We start from the raw sequence: 25,310 nt of genomic DNA, 5'->3' as shown, positions 1-25,310 counted from the left end.
CATTAAGAATAGCCAGAGGGAGGGGGTCGAGGATTGTGGGTTTGGAATGAGGATTTAGGTAGACGTAATGACTGTCCTGCTTGTTGAGAGAAAAAGCCTGATTAGACCCACTGCACTGACACTGGGGCGGAGGAAAGGAAAGTAGACTGGTTTGTCCATCACTAATGGCAATAAATTCCAGGTGAAGGACAGGAAGTAGCATAGAATGATAACTTCACAGATTACTTGACTGTGCATTGGCTACATCTGTTAGGTCAAAGTACTTTATTTCATCTAGCTCTACATGATTAAAACAATGAACCCTTTAATCTCAAAAAACATATGTGGAATAAGTATGCTCCTATGATTCTAGAAATATGCAAGACATGAAATAGAGGATATTACACAAATGAGAATATTCCTTGTTTTATCTTAAAGATTTAGATAGGAAAAGATCTTTAAGATAATTGAATCCAACTGTTTACCCAACACTGTCATGCCCACCACTAAACCATGTCCCTGAGCATCCTGTCTACATATCTTTTAAATACCTCCAGGGCTGGTGACTCAAGCACTTTCCTGGGCAGCCTGTTCCAATGTTTGACAACCCTTTCAGTGAAGATTTTTTTTCCTAATACCCAATCTAAACAATTCTTGGCTAGCTTGAGATAATTTTGTCTTGTTCTATTGCTTGTTATCTGGGAGAAGAGGCTGACCCCACCTCACCACAACCTCTTCCCTCAGGTAGTTGTACAGAACAATAAGGTCTCCCCTCAGCCTTCTTTTCTCCAGGCTGAACACCCCCAGCTCCCTCAGCCACTCCTCATCAGACTTGTGCTCCAGACCCTTCACCAGCTCCGTTTCCCTTCTCAGGACACGCTCCAGCACCTCAGTGTCCTCCCTGTACTGAGGGACCCAAAACTCAGCACAGGAACTGAGGTGCAGCCTCAGGAGTGCTGAGTACATGGAGACAGTCACTGCCCTGGTCCTGCTGGCCACACTGTTGGTGACACAGGCCAGGAAGCCATTGGCCTTCTTGGCCAGCTGGGCACATGCTGGTTCATGATCAGATGCTCTCAACCAGCACTCCCAGGGCCTTTTCTGCTGGGCAGGTTTCCAGCCACTCTGCCCCCAGCCTTGGGTGCTTCACAGGGTTGTTGTGACCCAAGGGCAGGATCCAGTACTTGGCCTTGCTGAGTCTCTTACCATTGACCTCTTCCCACTGATCCAGCCTGTCCAGATCCCTCTGCAGAGCTTCCCTACCTTCCAGCAGATCAACATTTCCACCCAACTTGGTGTGTCTGTAAACTGACTGAGGGTGCCCTCGATCACCTTGTCCAGATCACTGATAAAGATACTAAACAGGACTGGCCCCAGCCCTGATCACTGGGGAACACCACTGGTGACCGGCTGCCAGCTGGGTGAAAATCCATTCACCAACACTCTCTGGGCTCAGCCACCCAGACAGATTTTTACCCAGCAAAGTGGAAACCCATCCAAACCATGAGCCGTCAGTTTTTCCAGGAATTATTTAATTTAATTACACGTAATTACTACTGAATAGAGTTTTCATTTTTAAAACATGTTTTCCAGGTGACATAGAGGCAGTACTTAATCATGTTTAAAAATCTAAACCCTACTACAATTTTTTTCCAAATTCTAAATAGTTAGATTAGTAAACTGAGAATCAAAGACATGCATACTGTAACCCTACTGAGAAAAAGACAACATGAAGTTATCATGGACAGAAAGGGATTCAAAAAAAAAGCTCTTTTATAGTTCTGTAGCCTTTCAAGACCTGTACATGTTGATTGTCTGTGACAATGAAAATTTTGTGCAGAAGACATACTTTAATTATCAGTAAGCCAAAGAATTCCAGGTACATCATTCCCTGAAGTCAAAGAGTGACGACTGAATACTGAGAGGTTTATGGGAAGAAAGTTCATACCAACATTTGATGGCAGAATGCACTGAAATCCAGACTAGTAACTGCAGCAAAGAAACAGACTGAGGGACATAGTCCACACTGAAATAATTGTCATGGTCTTTCTGCTTATTGCTACAGATCTACTACTTTTTTAAAGTTAAGGGAACTAAATATTTCTGAACTAAGAAAATGTAAAAGTTTCTTAGAAATATGCTTAGAAGTTGGATTAAATACATCCAGAGTGAACTACTTGCAGTTAAAAGATTTAGTTATTCTTTGTCTTGAAATATTTATTATTTGAATCTGAGAACAATAATTATACAACATTACAAATATTTTAACATTATTTAACTTTCAAAATTTTGGTTTAAACCTAATTAAACTCATTCAGAATTAAAATTGCTTCTTATGATTTTAGCTTAATTTGTATCTTAAATGGTGTTCACTGAACTGAATTATTCTAAATAAGTGTCCATATCTGCAAATCAGGATTTAGCACAATTTAAATAACCCACATTTCCTGAATGTCCTTGTAAATCTGATTATTGTATATGTGCAGGATTCTTACTTTGTACAGTGACTGCATAAATCAGAAGGTAGTAGGTCCATCATGTTTGTTGAATAGACTGTCAGTAATTTGTCCTTATGCTTTTTCTTCTATAAGTTGTCTCTAGCCAAAGCTGCACTTCTGAAACACTGAATTTGTGTGTGTGTGTGTGTGTATTTATATGTGTGTATGATGCACAAGGGTAAAGCAGATTGGAGCTGAAGAATCTTTAATTGTATGTGTCTTCCTCTCAAAACTATAATTAGTGACCTGCCTATGAAGTTTTAAATTTCAGATCCATTTTTTGGATGTGATTATGAACTGGTTTCACTACTGCTGTGTTACAATTTATTTGTAGAGGCCAGAAGAGGAACAATACCTGGGAAAAAATCAGAGGAGTCCAGAAGAGTTCCAAGTTTTTGTTGAACACAACAAACAATAGCCTTGATTTTTGTAACCAGCCAGGCTACAGCTCATACTGCACTAGAAAATAATCTCTTATACCACAGAGAGGCTGTCAGGGTAGTCCTGGCTGAGTGTGACTGTGGTTTCACTTTGAGAACCAACCGAGGAGTTAACAAGGGGTACTAACAATGCACATTTCATTTTAAAACAAACTCAAGTTTGGCATAACTTATGTTCTATGCATATCTCGTGCTAGTGGATCATGTTGCCCTTTACTTTTGCCTGAACTTTAGCTGGAAGGCTCTGCTGTAGTGTTTCAAGCCACGTGAAATCAGGTCCACATGAAGTATTACATTCATATGCTTCAGAAGCTACTATTTGATGCAGCTGAGGAGGTCTTCTGGGTCATGTGCACATGTGCTAATGTGAAAAAAAAGCACAAAGAAAAGAAAAAGCAGAAGGCAGAAGCTGGACTTGGTGAAAATAGATGTAGCTTTTTTAAGTCAGTGAAATTTGTACTGTACAGAACTGTTTCTTAATACCTGCAGGCCTGATTTTTGTCTTTTATAAAATATGAAGAGAATTCAAATTGTATTTGAACCATGTTTTCAGGTGGAACTTACTTGTACATTCTGCAGTTGTATAGAATGTTTGCCAACACAGAATGTATAGACAAACATGAGGAAATACCCTAAAAGGACTTTCATATATGATTTATAGATGCAGATAAAACTAACTTACAGAAAAGGATGTTCTATGTATTTGTGCCACATTACAACTTGAGCCTGTGATGTATCAAACCCTTCTTTTCAGCTATGTATTTTGTTGATAGATGTATTTTACCAAATGTGTTCAAGTGTTAGGAAAAGAGACAGCTTTATAGAAACTATTGTGTCAAAGAAATCTTCAGACTGATTAGGTGGGTCAAATGAATGAGAAAGTCTCTCTGAGAAGCTTTTCTAAATCAGTGATAAACTGGTTCCTAAAACACAGAAGGGAATTTGTTTGTATGCTTTTATTTTTTTTGTTTGTTTCTTTTTAGAATGGGTAAAAAAGTAAAGAAGGAAGCAGAGCCTCCACCCCAGGATGTGGTAAGTTTAACTGTTATGTGCTATAAAATAAACAGTACACAATTACAGGCCCAACTCTATCGTCCATACATAGTTCCTTATTCTCCTAACTTACCCACTTCATTCTAAAAATGGCTTTTAGAGATGACTCTGTTTCTGCTTTTCTTGGACAGCATATAAAACAGAGTAACTGGGCATGTGTAGTTCTTTGTAGAGATTGTTGTTTTTGGCAGGCTTTGCAAACAGTAATGTATGAAACAATCCAGGCTACTTTTTATTTAAGAACAGTGTTAGCTTTCTCTTTGTAAAAATCAAAGGAGAAAGGAGTAGAGTCACCTGAAATCTGCTGGTCTTTTCAACTGTGAAGACATTCTCTTTCTTTAGGGATGAAAAAGTTAAGAGCCTAGATGGATCTGCAGTTTAATACAAATAAAAATTTTGACAGATATTTTGAGTGTTAGTACTACATATTCTGGATCTTTTGCAAAGACACACAGTCTTTAGGAGCTGTTTATGTTTTTCTGGTATCATTGGAAGTGCCACAGTGAGAAGTACAAGAGCTGAAGCTAAATATAGAATCCTGGTGGCAGTGTGATTTGTTCAAAAGGTGGAAGTTAAGATTCTGACACTAGCACACTTTTCAAGGGTTTCTATAAATTCACAAGGTATGAAGACACCCCACAAAAAAGAGATGTTCAAAATACAGGTAATTTTAAAGTTTAATTGTTTTATTCGGAAAGAAGTGGAGGAAATACAGAAACACTGAAAGAGTGTAAGATAAATTCTGTGCCAGATAATAACCAAGTTAATGAAAATAGGGACCTCAACAAGTCCCAGAGAGGAACACGAAACTAAAATGCAAAGTTCAGCACACTGTTCTAAAAAAACAATGGGTTTGTCTGCATATAGTTGTAGAACTGCAAGAGCTTTTTCAAAGGTCATAGAAAAGTTGATCAGCAAAAACTACATTACAATTTCAAAATTAAATAAGCATAAATAATTTTGACTAAGTAATATTCAATAGCCATGATATCACTGAGGCAGAGCAATTGATAGCAGGTGTAGCCCAACTGTTCTGTGTAAAGGCAAATATTACAAATGTAATTTATAAGCCCCAATCAATAATAAATTCTTATGAAAAGAGACAACATAAAACTTCCACATAACTTGAGTGTGTATAAAATAACCAGGAGGAGTCACAGAGATGGTGGATGTGGATAAGACTGATTAAAACAGACCTGAAGAACTGAAACTAAGTATCTTTGTCGTCTAAGAAAAAGGTTTGAAAGCCATAACAATACATTTAAGTCACAGAGATGAGCTAAAGTAATAAAAGTTTACTTTTTCAGTAAATAGCTAGAAAATCAGTAGATGCAGCATTACAGTTTCTATATCCAAAATACATGATTAGATTTTTCTGGAGAAAGGTGTGGTGCAGCCTAGTAGGTACTACAATAAGCTGTGAATAATGTTAGAAAAGATACTCAGTGAGTGAAAAAATCAAACTTATAGAAAAAGTCGGTAAAACTATCAAAAACTAAAGAATTGGAAAGAGAATTCCAGTTGACACCTTTTGGCTTAGTTTTTACCCTTATTATACTTCAGGCTAGATACCTGTTCTAGTAGTCCTAGCAGGAGAAAATACCCTGAATGTTGCATAGCTAAACAGTATTAAACATGAGAATAGATAATTGATTATTTGTAACTATCAACCAAGAAAACCTTATAGCTATGAGAATCTTGTTCATAACAATTGTGTAAAATCCAATCTCAAAACTTTAAATTTCACCTGGATGTTTCAGGTGGCAGGAAATGAGATGCAGGCAAAATAAAACATGGATTAGCTATTATCTTCTGATTGATAATCTGCTTATGAAAACATCAAGTCCAAGAAATGAAGCCTTGAGATAATGTAGACAGGCTTATAAAAGAGGGCCTTTGTGCATGTGGAATGCTCTGAGAATACATGGTACTGCAGATGACTACTAATTTTTTATAGATTTCTAGGAACAGGTGGGAAACACATCTCTTAGCCTGGCCATGGCTTGTATTTTTTAGAAAGTATTCCTGAAGACTCTGTTTACGCTGACTTTCATAATTTGTCTTTTACTGTTCTCTATTCTGAGAATTTGGCTCCTTCAGGAAAAATATTGCTTTGTACCTCTGTCTCTGTATGAACGACCTAAGACAGTAATTCAGGCAGAAAAAATATGCTAGCTTTGACACAGATTGATAGGAACTTTTCATCTGATTTCTACATTAAGTTTGGTCTAGACAGTTTGGTCTAGTTTGGTCTACTATTTGATCATCAGCTGGGGCATAGACATTAAAAGGGGACCTAAGATTGCCACTAGAGAACATACTGAGGTGTTACTACTTAAAGAAAGCTATAGATACCTGAGTATTTTTGAAAACAGCTTCATTCACAACACTGATGTTAAAAAAAAGGTGGAATCTAATGAAGTGGCACAGTCAGCTCCTGAAATTGTCTCTACAGAAACTGCTTCTTTTGATTAATGCCTAAATATTACTTTGACTTGATTTTAATAAGGCTTTCAATACTGTCTCTCATAACATTCTCATAGTCAAGCTGGTGAAGTACAGACAAGATAAACAGTGTAAATGAATTTAAAACCAGCTGAACAGACAGGCTCAAAGGGCTGCAGCATGAGGTGCCATTGGAGGTCAGGCACTCTTCTTGTGCTCCAGGGGTTGATGCTAGGGCTGATACTGTTTACCTCTTCATTAGTGACCTGAACGATGGGACAGAATGCACCCTCAGCAAGTTTGCAGATACAAAGTGATAGACAGACCAGATGGTTATACAGCCATTCAGAGGGACCTCCACAAACAAGAGAAATGGGAAATGGGGAAATTAATTAAGTTCAATGAAGGGAAATGCCAAGTCTTGCACCTGGGGGAAGAATATCCGGTACAGACTGGGGGATGACCAGCTGGAAAGCAGCTTTACAGGAAAAGACATGGTGGTTCTGTTCTGGGTTCTGTGGTACAAGAGAGACGAGGCCTTACTGGAAGCAATCTGCAAAAAAGTCTTGGAGCATTTGTCATAGGAGAAGAGAGTGACAGTCAGGACTGTTCAGTCTTGGAGAAGGCTTGGAGGGGTCTTGTCAGTGTCACCTGACAGGAGGAAGTAAAAAAATTAAGCCAGGCTCTTCTCAGGGGTGCCCAGTGAAAAGGTGAGAGGCAATAGACACAAATGTGAATGCAGAAGGTTCCATTTAAGCATAAGAGAAAAACTCACCCTCTTTTACTGTAAGAATGATGGAATATGGCACAAGTTGTCCAGAGAGGTTGTGGAGTCTCCATCCTTGGAGATACTCAAAATCAGACTGTACCAGCCCTGAGCTCCAGATGTCCCTGCTCTGAACAGGGCAGTTGGACCAGATCATCTCCAGAGGAGCCTTCTAATATCAGCTGTTTGTGATTCAGTGGAATATCTTGGGTTTATATTGGTACTACAGGAGATCAGACAGTCACAGAACTGTATCTGTAACTCTTTTTTGCTAGGTAAAGGAAAGAGGTTAAGAATATCAATGATATCAGTAGTGTTTCTCAAGATTTTATGAAAGGTTCAGTGTTAAATCTGATCTTAAATCAAATTAAAAGGATTTTTAAAGAAACAAGTGCAGCATGATTAAACAATAGAATAATAGCAAGTAAATGCATCCTTCAGAAGGTGAGATTTGCATCCAAATTGGAAAGCAAAAAAATCCTTGAACTCCCATGGTACTGTTACATGTGGTATTAAATGTACTAGAAAAATGGAGAGTAGAAAATTTCATTTGCAGAAGGAAATAGATCAATAATTACAGGAAGTTTATCTTCCGTGCTGCGCTAATTGGTAGAGATAGGCCTGAAAAAAAAAAAACCAAACCCATGGATAAATATGATAATAATGGGGAAGAATCAATACTGCTTGTGTAAAGCTTGATCTCTGAAACCTACTTGAGTCCTTTGGAAGAGTCAGTGAGCAAGTGGATAATGGTGTTCAGATTGATACAGTTACTTAGAATTTTCAAAAGTTTTTAGACCAGGCTTTTTACTCACATAAACACAAGGAGGTAAAAAAGGAATTTTCTCTCCTAGCAATAATGTCTAGTTATAAAAGAGAATGTAAAGATGAGAAAATAAGTTACTGTTCAGGTCTCCTAACAGAGAGAGCTTGCCAGTGGAATGTCGTGGGGTTTTATTCTGCAAACCGTGTCATCCTGTCTATCAGAATTAATGTGGATATTCTCATGAAAATGGTAGCCAGTTCCTAAGAAGGAAAAAGTGAATAAATACAACATTTCAAATTTCAGAAATAAAAGGCAAAACACCATGTCAGCAGCAAATGCATTATACATGTGCGTGCTGAATGCCATTAACAGTTCCGATGCTTCCATCTCAAAACGGTACAGCTGAACTATAGAAAGACAACAGAATGAACTAAGAATGAACTAAGAAAGACAACAGGAACAGACAAAGTGGCTTCCGTATTAGAAAAGATCAAAGGGAGTAGCTTTCTTCATCCCCAGAAAGAATGGCTGTGAAGAGGGGTATGATAGAAACAGAAAATGATGAATATACAGGGAAGGCAAGTGGGTGCCATTTATTTCACTGTTTCTTATGGTGAATGAACTGTGGAGAACAAATAAAATTATCAGGTGGTAATTTTGAAACAAATAAGCAGAGCTATTTATATGACTGCTAAATTGTGGTACTTGTGTCTCAGAATATTAAGGGTGGTTAAAAAATACAGATTGCTTAACAAATTATGTACCGTATTTTTCTTGGAATTTTTGAACACAGGGTTAAATTCAATAGGCTCTCCAGTTCCCTACATAGTGCTGGAGTCTGAGAGGGAACATAAGCCAAGTTTAATAGTCTGCTTGCCCACACCTGTTACCAGCCTTTTGTTGGAGACAGGATGCTGGGCTAGATGACTCTTTGGTCTGACTGGAAACATATTTTGTATTACATTCAGTTTCAACTAAATTAAGTTGATGGAAGCAAAAAAAAAAACCCTAAAAGCAAACCCCAAATGCTCTGCAGTTTCTAATGGCTTTGAAGTCAAATGTACACAAAAATCAAGATCAAAGACATGTAGAAGTTTTTGAATTATAGCTTTCTTTTTCGTTTGACTTGCTCTTTTCTTAATACAAACTGAATGTTTGAAATGTTGTTGGTTATAAACTAGTTAAATTTCTGTGTTTAATTCAGGGTTGTTTGTATCTTCAGGCATATTGTTTTAGCCCATAATCTGTCCTGTATGTGCCATTACAGGATGAATCTGCAATGATGTATGAAGATTTAGAGGCAAGCTTTGATTAAAAAAAAAAAAAGGGGGAACACTATCTATGCGGGCATTATGATCAGCAGAAGTCATAACTAGTTCTATGATAGTTTTGAGGAACAATGTTACCTCCCAGCAATCACAGAATCACAGATTGGGTAAGGTTGGAAGGGACAACAGTGGCATCATGGGGCCCGGCCTCCCTGATCAAACAGGGCCATCCTAGAGCACAGGATGTGTCCAGATGGTTCTCAATTATCTCTGGAGAGGGAGACTCCACAACCTCTCTGGGTAATCTGTTCCAGTGCACCATCACCTCTACAATAAAGAAGTTTTATCTTAATCACTGACCCGCTTAGGCCTCTAACTGCTTAAGCATACATTGATTTAGTGACTATTTTTACTGTGTTTTCAGCACAGAACTGCTTCTAAGAGGAAAGTACTTATTGAGTATTTCAGCCAGTAGTAGTGAATCTAATGTCTATCCAATTGGATAGGTATTAGACTAATTTCACTCTGCTCATGTACCAACCTGTCATTAAATCCCAGGAATTATCATTGAATTGTGATTTCCACAATTAATTGTGAACATGAGACACAGTGAAAATGGAGCAACGTAGTAGTGACTTTGGCAATTTATCAATGTAAATAAATAGCTGAGATTTAAAACTCCTATTTCATCTTTCATTTCTTATTGAACTTCATCTGAAACCAAATATTGTGTTTATTTTTATCTGGAGGACTAGCAGTTTTTATTAAAAGTTGGAGTTTTATCCCATCACCAAGTATTTGGCCAGCAGAAACATGTCTGTGCTTAAACAATAGGACTTATCTGGAGGATCATGTTTGGTCTATGCAAAGACCCAGATGTGCAGAAGTAGAGAAGTATGAAGGTGACTAAAGGGACTTTCAGTCACTGCTTAATTCTCCTGTGTTCCTCTCATTTGGGTAGAATGCATGAATGTTGCTGTGATAAGCTGATTTTTTTTTTGCCTCCTTACAATCCCAAAGCAAAATTGCTATAAAGGATTCTGTCATTTTAGGCTCATCATTAAGACGTAACTTGCACCACTTTGCTCCTACTTGGTTTAATTCTTGTTAGTGAGTCATTATTAAGCAAAATTACTTACAGTACAGTAAGCTGATTACATTTTCTTCAGAAAGGAGCTTTGTTCCATGACTTGGCCCATGGCTCCAGCTTGTCACATCAAGCATGAAGTTGGACAGTGTCCTCAGATTTTCAGACCTGGTTGAAGCCAGGTAGACCAGTTAAGCACATTAGGCAGGTAACTTCTTAATGAAATTTGTATGTTGAGCTTGATGCCTGCTAAATTGGTTGATGAATCATCAAAGGTAATGAAATTAATTAGATTTAAAATCCTACCAAAAATATGCATTTGGAAGTTTTTGTACCACTATCATATTTTGCCTTATTTTAGAGCAAGTCAGAGGAGGAAGAAGAAAAAAGGCCTCCTTTTAACTTTTTTTTTTCTTTAAGATTCGCTCCATATAATTTACTTGCTTGACAAGCAACATGTGCCTCTGATATAGTCATTAGGCTTTCTTAATGAAGGAAAAGAAATAATTAACTTTTGTAATTATATGCGGTATAAATACACATTGTAATAACATTTTTAAATAATTTGCATTGCTATCTTTAATCTGCTATATTTTAACGACAATAATTTTGATAGACTGCATGACTAATATGTAACAGTTTCTGTATGTTAAACAGATACTCTATAGGCCTGAAGTGTAAGAACAGAAGACAGTTTTTCCATACTAGAAAATTGCTTTAAATCCAAAGCTTAAAACTTTTTAATGGGTACAATTTTCAGAAATCCTTGAGTCTTGTTGAGGAATGAAAGGTGTTCTTAGAAGATTCCCTTGCTCAAGTAATGTTAGTCCTAAGGCGTCTAAGGAGTCTAAACTGTCTGATTTGTTGGAAGATTTCTTTCTGTATGAGAGAACTCAGAAATGAAAATGAATGCTCTGTATCATTTCTGACTGGGTGAACAGGGATTATATCATTGAAATACCTCAGCTAGTGTGAGATCATGGTGAGCTGGTGAACTGAGTTGACAAAGGCACAGGAAGTGTTGGGTCTTTCTTTTTTTTAAGCAACCACGGAGTGGTATTGCCACAGAGTAACCAAATCCTCTTCCTCCTACACACCTGAGTTCGTGGTCTCTGTGTACAGCTTCTCAAAAGAAACTTCTAATGTCTGGTTCCAAAGCTGCAGAATTCTCTTACATGTGTGAGAATTACTTAGTTTGTTACCTTCAAGACTTTCTAGATTTACAGGGAAGGGTCACAGTATTCCCAAACACTCCCCATATGAGATGAAATCTTGATGATATTTATTTGGAGGTCAATTATTCTTTCTTATTTTCTAACAATGTCTCTAACTGGTAAAAAATGGATTTCTCCAAATAAATAGCATCTCGTTAGTATTTCTAATTCAATATAGATATCAAACAAGTTTTTTTAATGAAATGTGTGTGTCTACTACAGCACCCAGTAAGACTCAGTATAAATCAAAATTTTCCTTCCTTTTTTTTTTGTTTTGTTCATTTTTTTGTAGTTTGATCCCTTATTGATTGAAAGCAAAACACCAGCAACAGTTGTGCTAATGCTTAGCTCTCCTGAAGCAGAAGTTTTGGCCAAAGCATGTGATGCTCTATATAAATTTGCATCAAAAGGTTAGTATTTTTGCAATGAGCTTTGTTTACCACTGCTTAGATTTTGATAGTAGTTCACAATTTTTTAGTTTCCTACCACTGGAATCATAATTTCTTCTCAAAGGTCGCTGTCAAGGTTTTGGGGGGTTTCTGAAATATCTATGCAACCCATATTTGCAGTTATAAAGTAGTTTGCATGAAGGAAATTTTTGTATTTTTGTTGTGTAACTTTATACTCACTGTTGAATAGAGCTTATTTTAAATAAAATGTAGATCTGTTTTTTTATGAGCAACAAACCGGCAACTGGGAAAGAATTCTCTTTTTTTATGTTACAGTTTGAAACTTCTCTACCAATGTAGTTATTTTGAGGTTCAGTTTTTGATGGAAATAACTTTTTAGCTTGTTTCTGTTATTTTTGCATTAAGTTGTTGTGTCAGTATTTCTGTGACAGATGATTTATTGGAGACTGCTCAGCCTCCTTTATCGAGCTTATTCCTGCGTATGTTGGGAATCTAATGTCTCCAACATTCCAAATCTTCCAAAGGTCTCTGCATAATTAATAGCTAAAGATCATGTGAAAGGAACCAAGGAGACAAACTACTGTATAACAAAAGCTTAATTTTATGTAGCACATAATTTCCTAAGTTGTCTTCTACTTACTCCATGTCAGTCACTCAAACTGGTATATGTTGGTAGTATTCCTGCTCTGATTAATCTGGTTTAATTCTAATTTCCATTTAATTTCCATTTTCTTTTAAAAATTATGGGGTTTTATTCTGATTGTTACCCTGATGGCAGTTACCAAGACTGCTGAAGTTCTGAGAGAAATGCTGAAGGCTTTGACAGCTGGCTGGGGGTCTCTGAGTTCTGAAAGATGTTTGGGTTCAGCTTAGTATGGCAAGCTTGGCTGAGGGCACGCGATCACATTTAGAATATGTGAAGAGAAAATGTGAACTCTCGGGAGACAGCTGTAAACCATAAACTGCTGCTGGCTCCTTCCCTGCTGTACACAGTAAAATATGTCACACTGCAAGAGGGAGGACAGATACTTATTTTTTTATGTATCTACTATATGAATAATCCTTTAAATCATTAATGTAGATATTCCTGGAGTCTTCCACACTGTAACTTTGCAGTGGGGCACAAGGAGTTGTTTTCAGTTAATTAATTGCAGTTAATCCATTTTTTTGAGTGTTGCTAGTAAATTAAGTGCCATCCCTCAACAAAAACATACCTTGAATTTTCATCATGTCTTGGCCGGAGCATGGTTCTTCAGTTTCCTGTTACATTGCTCACTTGTAGCCAGAAAGAACAGGCCTGGTTCATTAGAAAATGAATTATAAAGCTGTTGTGGGAACTGAGAATAGAAGTAGGATTTTGATTCTTGGGTTTTGTGTATGTTTTGAGTGAGCAGGAATGGGAGGCTGTAATCACAAAAAACACCTCTGTTCTTTGCATGTCCAGCACCTACTGAGCTACAAAGGGCTCCATTCTCAGGTGGTGGAAATCTCAGTTAGGATTTAGTGATCCAAATCCTGGTAGTTGGTTCCATTGAGGGATAGTCAAGATCCACTGAATTAATTAACAGTTATTTTGAAGAAAATAGAATTGTGAGGCAAGAAAAGAGGAAGATAAAATGAAGTTCTTAATGATACTGAATAAAATTAGATTCTTAATGATACTGTTCACCCGTCCTTCACTGAATAGAAAGCTGTCCTTTGTATTATTACCCCTGCAGTCTCTAACAAATTAGTTGTGTCCAATAGATAGAAGTATCCTTTGCTTTACAAATGTAAATTAATCTTAGATACTATTAATCCTTGTATTGTAAGTATTTGACACATATTTATTTGGGGTATAGATTAGATGATCTTCCAAGGTCCTGTCAGGCCTTTGGTTTTTGATTCTACTTTCCAATAAAAGTAGCTGGTTTACTTTGATACATTAGAACTGTGAAGTTGTTGCAATTTCCTTGGGCTTTTAACCCAATTCCTCTTCAGGTGATGAAAACAAAGTGACACTTCTTGGTCTTGGAGCCTTGGAACATCTGCATAAACTCATCTCACATGAAGATCCCATTGTACGCAGAAATGCCATCATGGTGTTTGGCATCATGGCTTCTAACCGTAAGAGTCTCGATTTTAAATATTTCTCAGTGTGTTGTCATCAAAACAAAGGGTTGATCCATGTGAAAAAATCTTATATTAATGGCCCAGAGTAAAGAGTAAGTGATGTAAGGTCGAGTTGCAGTGGCTTTTATTTTTACAGACCTATATCAATTGGTTATTAATCAGGTCTTATTTTGATAGATGTTCTACCCAATTGTCTTCCACTGTGGTGTCCCAGCCATTCTCTTTTCATCAGCTGCAACCTGCTTTTCTTGCTGCACTGGACCTTATCCTCTTTACCGTCCTTTCAGCCTAGCATTTGCATATAGTCCATGTTGGGACACAAACATGGATTTGAATAACCAAAGATCTGCCATTTATATTCACATCTTAATTGTTTTTTTTATTTGAAAGTAAATTAAAGTCAGACCTTTCTTCTTACATTTCAACACTGTAATGAGTTGATATAAGATCGCATGAAGTCTGTTCCAATGAGTATTATTTGAGTTTTCTATCCAGTAGTTGTGGTTTTGCTAGTTCATCATTGACAGCAATAAAAATGCATTGTGAAAGTCCTCTCTGTGATTTTACTAAGACCTGTGTAATTCATGTTTTCCATTTGCAATGTGGGCTGGCATTAGCATAAAATTGCAAAATTATGGCTTGAAAACTAAATAACAGAAAGATTACTTTTAGTTTGATAATTTTAAGAACAAATAATTTTAACTATTGGGATATGACTCCTTTGGCAACTGAAACTGTGCAATATTTAATCATAGTCTGCTAGATGCAAGTATTTCTCTGTGCCCATTATGATCTTGCTATAACTTCAGTTGTGTGTCTTTCCCACTCAGATCTGTTTGTTACTCAGGGAGTAACCATAAATACCTCTGGATCAGATCCTGTTCTTTACTCAACCAGCATTGCCAAATGAAAGACTTACATATTTGTATTTATTTCATTGTAGATGATGTCAAGAAGTTACTGAGGGAACTGGATGTCACAAATCCACTTATATCACAGCTGGCGCCAGAAGGTACCTTGCAGTATTCATTTCTTGTGCAAAAGTACAGTCAGAAATAATTTATGATTACCATTTGAACAGACAATTTAATAAAATCTTCCCTGTAGCTTATGATTTGTCCTACTACATGCCAAAGAGGTAAATGCTTTTATAGGAGTAGGTCTGTTATTCACTGAGTAGTGTTTTATGATGTACAGATGGAGCAACATGTTTATGGAGACATCAGGTATGATTAACAGCTATTATTTATTGACTTCAAATAATTGAAATCACTGGATTAATGAATATATTCTGTGTTGAATAAAACTTGATTATTTTTTTCCTCGTAGGAGATGTAGTTATCCATGAGTTTGCTACTCTCTGTCTGGCACATATGGCTGTGGAATATACTACTAAAGTAAAAATATTTGAGCAAGGTGGATTAGAACCACTTATCAGACTGCTAGGTAGCCCTGATCCTGACGTTCAGAAGAATTCACTTGAATGTATCTACTTTCTGGTACAGGTGAAGTTCCCTGTTGTTTGTTGCTTTAAATTACAGAGGCAGATAAGCACTTCCCTGCCAACCCCTGGCATCTTCTATGGGGTCAATAATTATAAAGTAATTGTTTCCTTTACTCCTCAATATCCATCAATGTATTTGAAACATCACACCCAAGTCCTTGAATGTTAAATTAGTTATAAATGTAGCTGATTTGACTCTAATTCTGTTGAACTTAAAGCAATTATCTGTGGTGTACTGCAATAGAAGCATAATTAGAATGAGATTTAGATTTTTAAAATTAAATAATTATTTGTTTTCTTAGTTGGAAAATGTTACTTGTGGTAAGGAGTGTCATAATCTGTCTATTCCAAAAGGTTGGAATAATTCTGTAAATTAAAGAACTACCAAGTGCATTGTGTCTTGTTTTGACCAGTAAGTCCATTGTACAGTTTTGAACATCTATTTAATGATAGGAGAATTCTGTCAACGGCTACTTTCCATACTGGGGAATGGATTTGGTATTGGCTACTTTCACACTCAGCACTAATGTCATCCATATGCTGCTTAGCAAAAGAATGGTGCATTTGTATGGCAGTTCTCTTCCAGGGCTTAAGCGAATCAATTCAATAATGAATTCAGTTTATAACTCTATCTCTTTTGGGGCATCAGAGCATGTCTATTCAGAATCACATTTTACTCCTTCTCCTCTTTGACTATCTCGCTGTCTTTGTTGCAGGGTATATCTGGATAACTGCACCTGGTGCTTGCTTATATTGATAAGGATAATTGCATGCTGCACATGTGCAATAAGCTATTTAAAAGCAAATTGTAATTTATTTATTTATTTTCTATTTTAATATAATCAACTACTGTGTTTTCATTAAGCAGCACATTCACTGTTTAAAGTTGAAATTTTAAATTAAATATAATTACTAAAACAAAAGAGGATATAACCAGGCAACCACAATTGAATGCAAAAAACTATTTTCTACCAACTGAGGCAAAAAAATGGTGCAACTAAATTTAAAAAACTTTCTCAAAGATACATTTATGTTGAGACAAACATGGTGAAACCAAGAGTAAATAGTCTTTCTTAGATGGAACTAATGCTGTACCGTGTACTTCAGTGTTGAAGCAAACCTCTAGAATTTAAGGTTCATAGAGCTTGATTATATTCAGTTTGATTTTTAGCTCAGAAGTAAGAAATGTTCAGAACTGAAAGCTCTGGAGTACTGACTAATATTTTGTGTCTGAAATCAGATCTTTAGTGTTCTTTCTGTAAAGTCAGGAATTGATTTATTATTATATTCTCTGTCACTAACATTCTTTGTTGAATATTTTACTACAGGATTTTCAAAACTGTGCTGCAGTTTGTGAGCTCAATGTAATTCCGCCCTTGCTAGAACTGCTGGAATCTGAATACCCAGTTATTCAGTTGTTAGCCCTTCAAACCTTAGAAGTAATTAGCAAAGACAGAGAAACCAGGATAATACTGGGAGAAAACAACGGATTAAACCGCCTTCTGAAGATACTGGAAACCAATGTACAGTTTTTTTGCCTCAAAAGCCTTTGTTCTTGCTACTAATGTTTGTATGAGTAATGAGAAATGTTACTTATGTTATGGAAGAGTGAGATAAGACAAAAGTTCCTTACTTGGAGTAAACTATGATAGAAATAGGATAAGTTAGGATACCTCCTAGCTTACTAAGAAAGGAAGCAAAGGGATTCACCAAAGTATTTATATTTGGTTTATTGCTCTTAGTAATGCTGTTTTGCATTTACTGTCCATTTCTCAACCTGTTGTAAATATCAGGAAAATTCACCATATAGCTATTTATATGATGTTTTCTCAAAATTTTTTGTTAAGTAGTCCTCTGGTGTTGGTTCCTAGTTTGAACACTGATTCTTTCTTTCTGGATTTACTTTGATATCAATGGCCTTAGACATAATTTCCTGCCTTGGAAATATCCTTGTTTATGTTATTATGATACTCAGTTTAGTGCTTCTTTAGTTTAGGTGTCATCATGGGACATACTGCATAGAGAAATTTGTGAAGTTTTTCAAATTTTAAGATGACAGTTCAATTCTGAGTGCCTGTCTAACCTCCTTTGATGTACTGTTTTTGATAAATTGTGTTGCATCCTAAGGCATCATCAAATAAATTAGATGAAAATATGAATATGAAAATATGTACTTTGCAGTATCAATAAACTGTCCAAAATAAATTTATGACAATTATCCTGCAAACTTAAAAGCCAAAGATATTTTAATGCTGATTTGGAGGTTATTTGTTTGGGTTTTTTTCTTTATTAGGAACTCAGTGATCTACATGTCAAAACTCTTGCTGTGTTGGAAAATTGTCTTGGAGATGTGCACACTCTGCAACTGATTCAGCAGACAGGAGGCCTTAAAAAACTGCTTTCACTTTTAGGAGTCTCTACTGTTCCCAACATTCAGAAGAATGCAGCAAAGGCAATTACCAAAGCAGCTTATGACTGTATGTGACTTTTCAATAATCCATGTACATGAATTTGCTCATGAATGAGGTTGTCTTTTGTCGTACCTGGCTGAGGGTAGTACTTGTGCTGAGGGAAACACTGGCAGGATTTAATTACTATGATGGGTCTTGCCAATCAGAGCTGCAGTTGGATGCTAGGAGATAAATATATCTGAAAATGTTAAGATTTTGCCTCAATTTATTTTTAAATGTTATATATTCTCACAAAATGCTGTCCTCAAAATAAAATGGAACTCTGAGAATATGATCTTTGCCATGTTTAGTGATGCCAGGTATCTGCCACCTTAAGCTGCCTTTGCTGGCACTGTTTCTCACCACTATCAGTTCAGACTTCATCTCAAGTGACTTTCTTTTGCATTCAACTGCTCGTCTAAATGTCAGACAATTTCAAATACAAATTTCTTTAACAGGGCTGTGAAAGAAAACCTTTCAAATGGCTTGCAGATTAATATTCCCAGGGGAATTAAATAGTTTCATTGTAATCTTTTTATAATTATTCATCCAATAGTTCTTTTTTACATACTTTAATTCACCAAGGAATTGTGAATTACGCAGAATGTACTCCTCATTTTTGCCCACAAGGGTGCACTTTTAATCAAGCTACTTTTGGAATTCCTTCCATACATTGGCTTCTGACTTACAACATGTGCCAAGTAGTGATGTGTAACAAAATACAATGTAACTAATAAGATACTTCTGTCTATAGAAGATTTTAATTCTGCAAGGGATTTTTATGATAGTAACTATGACAATATGGCTTAAATATTTCATTCCTATTTCTGGCACTTTCTGGTTGAATCATGGCTTTAATTTATGTGTATTTTAAAAATATGTTATTTAATTTAATGTGTGGTTAAAATAATATCTTCTTTCTACCATATCTCAGACCTCTTTTCTTCTTTCCCCATGCTGTCTTTCCAATTCTTTTCTCACCTTGCTTAGTTTGACATCCTGAATATTTGTAATTATTGATTGCGAATGATAACACAAAAAGTGAAATCTACTTTTCTTAGTTTTCTGTAGGTTTCTGTATATTTTCATCATTATCTACTGGAAGCTTTGCAAGTCACTGAAAAATATTTTCATTAATGTTCAGGTATCAAAGATAGGAAGGAACCTTCTTATCCCAGTATTTTCTTTGTGTATTTTCCTCTACTGTTATTTTATTATTCTACTTAGGACTGTCAGTATCATTTTTATAGTCCTGTGACAGGCTTGTAAGGTGTATGCTAAACAGATTTATATTTGCTGCTACTGCTTTCTACTGCTTCTTACTCCTTTATCATATTTATTTTCAAATAAGCATAGCCTTCTTTTCCTCTTTCACACTTTTTTCAGTTTTCGTGGCCTTATATTTTAGCAGCTGTTAGTAGAAGCATGTCTGAACACATTTTTAAAGCACAGTGGCAAGAACTACACATAATATATTATAGTACTGCCTATGATCTTATATCATGGGATGTTACCGTCAGTGAAGATGCATCTTCTTGTCATGCCTCTTTACAAATGGAGTCAATGTGGTTTCATTATAAAGGTTTGCTCTCTTCTTCAGCCTGTGACAGTTGGTATGGATACAGCAAGCTGGGAGAATAGATCGAAAGAAGATTTACAATATTTGCTTTCAAGTGGTAGAATTTTGGTGACAACCAGTTAGACAAAGGGAAACTTCTTGTCCTGGTGCAGTAGAAAACACAGTCCAGTAAAATTCCTGCTCAGTGTGGCCCCCAGAAGCAGTGAATTTCTCATACACATAGAGCTACTGTCAGCCTTTCAGGGAGAAGAAAAGTGACATTGAGGCCATTATAAGAAATAGCCCAAGTGCAAAAAGAAAACAGAAATATTTGCAGTTCTTGTTTGTCTGATTGGATTCTGGTTGTAAACATCCTAAGCAGCCTACCCAAACTGCAGCACTAATGTATACAATACTAATGCTTGCCTTGATGTGACTCCGATATAATACAACACAACTCTTCAGTTCTGTAGTGATTTTTCCATTAAATTTGCAATAGCCATACAGTAGCCCACATTCTTCAGCTTTGATAATTGTGGCTGCAGTTTGCCAATATTTCCTGCATATGTGGGAAAAAAAATACTGCTTTTCTTTGGAATGAAAATCTTACTTCTGCTATGACAGAACAGATATCTAGCTGCTTTTTAATCCTGGCAGCTGAGTATACAACAGTGTCTGGTTTTGAAATTATTGTTGTTGATAGATGGAATTTAGTTTGAGGTTTTTGTTTCTTTTTGTTTTTTATACTGATAGATGTGATCATAGCAAGCAATTTTGTTTTATGTCCCTTTCAGCCCTTTGCAAAGGGACTTCTGTAGCTTAGTGGACAGATTTATCCCTTAAGAGCTATTCTCATTATCAGAATAAATTACATGGTACAAACATGATATTCAATTTTAAATAGCATCTTTAGGATGCTGCTTTTTTAACGTACATTAAAATTGATCACACTTCTATACATAATCAGTCTGCCTTTGCCCCTGAAATTTTTTTTGTTCTGTAACATAATTTTGATTTTAATATACTAATTTATTGATGATTTTATTTTGTATGCTCAGAATTCTAGTGGTGAATTATACTATGATTCCTTCCTTGCCCAGCAAATAATGCAGTAATTTCGGAATGCAAAATATAATTTAATGCCATAAATTATTGAATGTCTGTGAGTGGATTATCTGGACTGTTGATTAAGGAGGGCCTGCTTTACCCCTGTCAGTGCCAGACACAGCAGCAACAACAAAATGCCATGGAGTGTTATGGTGAAAGTGACGTTCGTGCTCACTCGAGTTTGTCCTCACTCTGCCAAACTTCTCGCTTGAAGCTCTCCCCGTTCTTTCTCTGTATCTCAGTGTAAATCCTTTCAAAAGGCAGTATACTAAACATGCTCTGTAGCTTGATTAACATAGGCATTTCTTAATACAGATTTTCGTTTATTTAGGTTATCTCAAGATCAGTGAGAGCTCATGGTACTATTTAATATTAACTTTTTTTTTTCCTTTGAAATTGGTATAAATAATTCCATAAGGTGGTGGCAGTAACCTGAATAATTAGTAACCTGATAAGTAGAATTCTGATCATGATTTTGGGATAATAAGGCCAAATAGGAAAATATTGAAAAACAAAGGTTGCCTCACAGTGGGGTCAATGCATGAAAAACTGGACAGAACTGTTAGTACTCCAGGCTCTTTTAGTTGTGTAGGCTTGAGGATTTTGCTTTATGTTAAATCAATGTATTCAAATTATGTAGGAGTCAAGAAAGTCATCACTGTAAAAATGGAATTGGCACTCACATGAGAAGTACTTCAGTACAAAGGATGCTTTTTCAGTTGTGCATTCTTTTCTGTAGTAAAGAAAACAAAGGAAACAACTCATACAAACAGAGAGGATCAATAGAAAATCTTCATCCCTTAAATAGAATTGGTGCTTGGATCTTAAAATCTTAATAATTTTCATCAGTGTAAATGTATGTGTATACTCTTTACCATAAGTTCAAATTCAAAAACTGTTTTGCCCCATTATTAAAAATAAATTTTCTGTTTAAAATATTTGAAATCACTATTTTAACTCATTCAAATTAATTATTCATATTATTGAAATTTCATATAGCCATAAATTACATTTAAAATCAAACATCATCGTATCTCCCTTTAAAAGCAAGAATAATTTTAAAGAAAATTTGAATAGCGATAAGTAAGTTGCTGCACAAAACCCAAGTTCCTGAGGCATGAAGAACCTCTAGAGATCCCCGTTAGGGATTATGAACTACTTTGTTAAGCAACAGGCCAGCGGCAGCCTTGATGGCTTTTCAAAATGGTCTCTAATCCCCATTAAGGCCTTCTCTTGAGAGCTGACCAGTATGTATCAAGGTTGTGGCCAAGATTCTGCTGATACTTAAAATCCTCTCTGTTTTACTTGTTCTATCTTTGCTTTGTGATTTCATGTGCATCTCTGATGATTCTAAAAATGTTTGAAATTGAGCTAGAGTGGGGAAAGCAACTATACCTGTCTGTGTGCATTGAGTCATTTCAGCTGTAGATACCTTTTTTAATCAAGCTCTTTTCATTGACTTTGTGGACGTGTATTTGCTTGTTTTTATTCACTACAGTGTCAGATTTATGTAAAATAATCTGTATTATACCTTTCTTTGCTTTTTAAATTTTTTTATTTGGAGGATGACAGTCCAGACAAGGAAGTGATCCCTCAGAACAGTAGTAAGCACTGGTAAAATTTCTAAATGTGTTGAAGTCACACTGACTTCTCAGTGGCTGAATTTCTTTAATGCATTCAAAAAAATCTATCATTTAGATAGAACTTCCAGCATGTAATTAATCTGCTTTACATTATGCATATGATTAATTGTTCGTTACAGAGCTTCTGTGCTGTGCAGTGCCTTTCTGCATTAGAAAGTTTTACTCAGGGCTCTTTCTAACAAACCACCTGCATTTCTGATCTCATCCATTTTGGGAAGAGGGAGTTTATTAGTTTATTAGTATCTACATACAGATGTCTGCAGATACTTTGTAGAAGCTGTGAGTTCTCACTTGTGTAGAGGACGGGAACATCTTAGTCCTTCCCCATCTGCTGCTAATCATTGCCTTGTAGGTCAGCAGTGAACTCTGTGTCCCCAGGCAAAACTACAAAACTGAAATTCTCTTCACATTGCACATTAATGAAGAACTACAAGTTGTGCAGAATTAAAAATTTTCTTTGTAACAGCCCTTGCCTTTTTTTGGCTATTGCAGTATGTTAACTGGAACTCCCTCAAGTTCAGTTGTACATTGTATGTTCTTCAATTGTATGCATTTGGACTTGGTTAGCATAAACTGAAGTTAAGCTTCATCCTGAGTAAGTATGATCTGTTGAATTGGAAAAGCTGTTTCCATCAAGCCTGTATGCATTCTGCAGTTTTCAAGTCTTTTAGAGAACAAACTTTGCCTTCTGTTGTGCTATGTATGTTTAAAGCTGTATTTAATAGTCAACATTTGGACTTGATTAAGAGTTCACTGAAGTCCAAGCCACGAGTTGGACTTCAGTGATCCTTGTGGGTCCCTTCCAGCTGAGGATATTCTATAATAGGATTTGGCTCAGGTCCTTTGTGCACTTTTCTAAACGGCTGCTGCCTCTGTTAACAAAATATTTCCAACAACTACATGAAAATCAAATTCATGCCCTTTCACTGATTTGGAAAACAAATGCTAATTAATGCTATTGTTATTTCTCATTTAAAGCTGAAATCAGAAAAATCTTAAATGAGGAAGAGGTTGAGAAATGTCTCCTAAATCTCTTGGAAACTGACAATGATGAAGTTAAAATTGCAGCTTCCCAAGCAATTTCTGCCATGTGTGAAAATGTAAAGAGCAAACGTGAACTTGGACTCCAGGGTAAGTAAAGTGGAGAAGGATGAGCTGAGAATTTTTGTTTTTTGTTTAATTAGGAGACTGCCATGGTTTATTTAAAGATTCATATATATAATTATTTTTTTCAAAGGGATTCCCCAGCTGATAAAGTTGCTAAGCAGTGATAATGAAGAAGTAAAAGAAGCTGCAGTGACAGCATTAGCAAGTTTGACAGCAGCCAGTTATAGTAATGCAAGGTGAGTTTGCAATAATTAAGTTATTATTTAAAGTGCTAATCTGAACAAAATTGATAATATTTTGATTCTAAAAAATGCTTCATCTTGTCCTTATCCTGCAAGATGGGTCTGTTTGAATTTGACTGTAATGCGCTTTTTGGTGTTTATGAGTCATCTGGAGTAGGTTGGTGTTACAAGAGTTATGTTGTCTCTACTAACGTTTGCTTCATCAAGGAAAGGTATGAAGCAGATGTAATGACAGCAGAGATATAAATCATGTTTTGAAGAGAAATATGAGCAAAATATGCCTTGTAATCTAAAGCATTTGATTTGAATTTTTTTTTAGAATCCAAAATCATTAAGATATAAAATTTTATGGTTCGTACAACTCTTCTGACTGATCTAAATCTAGTCTTTGGGGGAGATAGCTCTCACATCTTCTGAATGTTGGCATTGTCCTGATCTTTCTTTTTGCCATTTGTTTGGTTTTTGTGGGTTTTTTTCGTGGTGGTGGTGTTGTTTCCCAGGTAATGAAGAATGCTTATAATAAGTGCATTTCTGAAAGAAAAAGAGTGTAACTTCAGTATCCAAAGTAACAGAGGATGTTTAGGTGACTATATGTTCCAAAACAATTGTATCAACTAAATTCTGCTGTCAGTTGGAGAGTTCTGTTATCCCAACTCTATTAAGTCCTGTTCAGGGAAAAGAAACAGCAGTGTGTGATGTGTATGTGCAATCACATGTAACTGACAAACCATAAAATAAAATTCTTTAAAAGTTTCCTGGAATATACTTAAGGAAGTTGTAATCAATTCACAGGCATTCTTTGAAGTGAAAAAGGAAAATAACTCACAAAATAAATTATTTGTTTCAATTTATTGATTCAGCTCTAATAGTCACCAGTATTCACTTAATGTTACCAGATGGAGCCATAATTTGATGCAAAAGAACAATACTCTGTTCTCAGATTTGCATAGTTGATTTTTTTTGTCTGATATTCTGCTCTCCTTATGTGCTGGACTCTTCAGTTGGTGTCAGTGGGAGTCATACACACATAAAATGAGCACAGTACTCAGTCTAGGGTTAAACTTGCAGCTCTGCTACAGCTGTTTTTTCGTAGTGCAGCCCTTTGAGGTTGCACATTGTGAAAAGGGAGTTCTGAGTTGGTATAGCAGCTTATGCCAACTCATTCCTTTTCTTTTGCCGAGGAGATAGTCAGGACATTGTTTAGCTCAACTACTGGAACAATTCTCTGAGACCTCAGGCAGGGAAATAGCTGTCTCTGTTCCTCTGCATTATAATGAAGTCCGTATTTGTTTCTTGCTGGGCAGAGTCAGGAAATTGTAAAGGTGGCTCACATATACTTCTCTCTCTTTGCAATCCAGCTTCAAGCACAATATGGAAGCACCAGATAATCTAATCACAAGTCATCTGTGAAAATCAGGAAGCAATAATTTACAATAAATATGTATATTGGGTGAATGCCATGTGATTATATAATTACTTCAAAGCTTCATTTCTAAATCAAAACGATTAATAAGTCATAGACCGGTCCAAGTGTGACTGGGATCTATAAATGAATATATTGTGTTGAACCCTTAGCTGATACAAACTGGTATAGTTCCAACTCACTGAATGACTATCTGGCCCATATTTATTTTACATACACATAATAGGGGAAAAAAAGT

At 36.1% G+C, this 25,310-nt stretch overlaps 1 protein-coding gene across 1 annotated transcript in view; it reads left to right on the top strand.

The window, feature by feature from the left end:
• The window catches only part of ARMC3 (armadillo repeat containing 3), a 58,543-nt gene that overhangs the window by 7,963 nt on the left and 25,270 nt on the right, over window positions 1-25,310 (top strand). Inside the window, exons 3-11 of the mRNA XM_071560818.1 lie at window positions 3,901-3,949; window positions 11,809-11,926; window positions 13,907-14,032; window positions 14,982-15,050; window positions 15,368-15,543; window positions 16,871-17,065; window positions 17,836-18,019; window positions 23,279-23,431; window positions 23,538-23,643. Coding sequence (XP_071416919.1) covers window positions 3,902-3,949; window positions 11,809-11,926; window positions 13,907-14,032; window positions 14,982-15,050; window positions 15,368-15,543; window positions 16,871-17,065; window positions 17,836-18,019; window positions 23,279-23,431; window positions 23,538-23,643 — 1,175 coding nt within the window. The 5' untranslated portion in view covers window position 3,901. The remainder of the gene's footprint in view (window positions 1-3,900; window positions 3,950-11,808; window positions 11,927-13,906; window positions 14,033-14,981; window positions 15,051-15,367; window positions 15,544-16,870; window positions 17,066-17,835; window positions 18,020-23,278; window positions 23,432-23,537; window positions 23,644-25,310) is intronic.

Source organism: Pithys albifrons, chromosome 7 (genome assembly GCF_047495875.1).
Source record: "Pithys albifrons albifrons isolate INPA30051 chromosome 7, PitAlb_v1, whole genome shotgun sequence".
In the NCBI taxonomy this organism is placed as follows: Eukaryota; Metazoa; Chordata; class Aves; order Passeriformes; family Thamnophilidae; genus Pithys; species Pithys albifrons.
The sequence above is the reverse complement of the archived record's forward strand: the minus strand, read 5'-3'. Positions and strand labels throughout refer to the sequence as shown.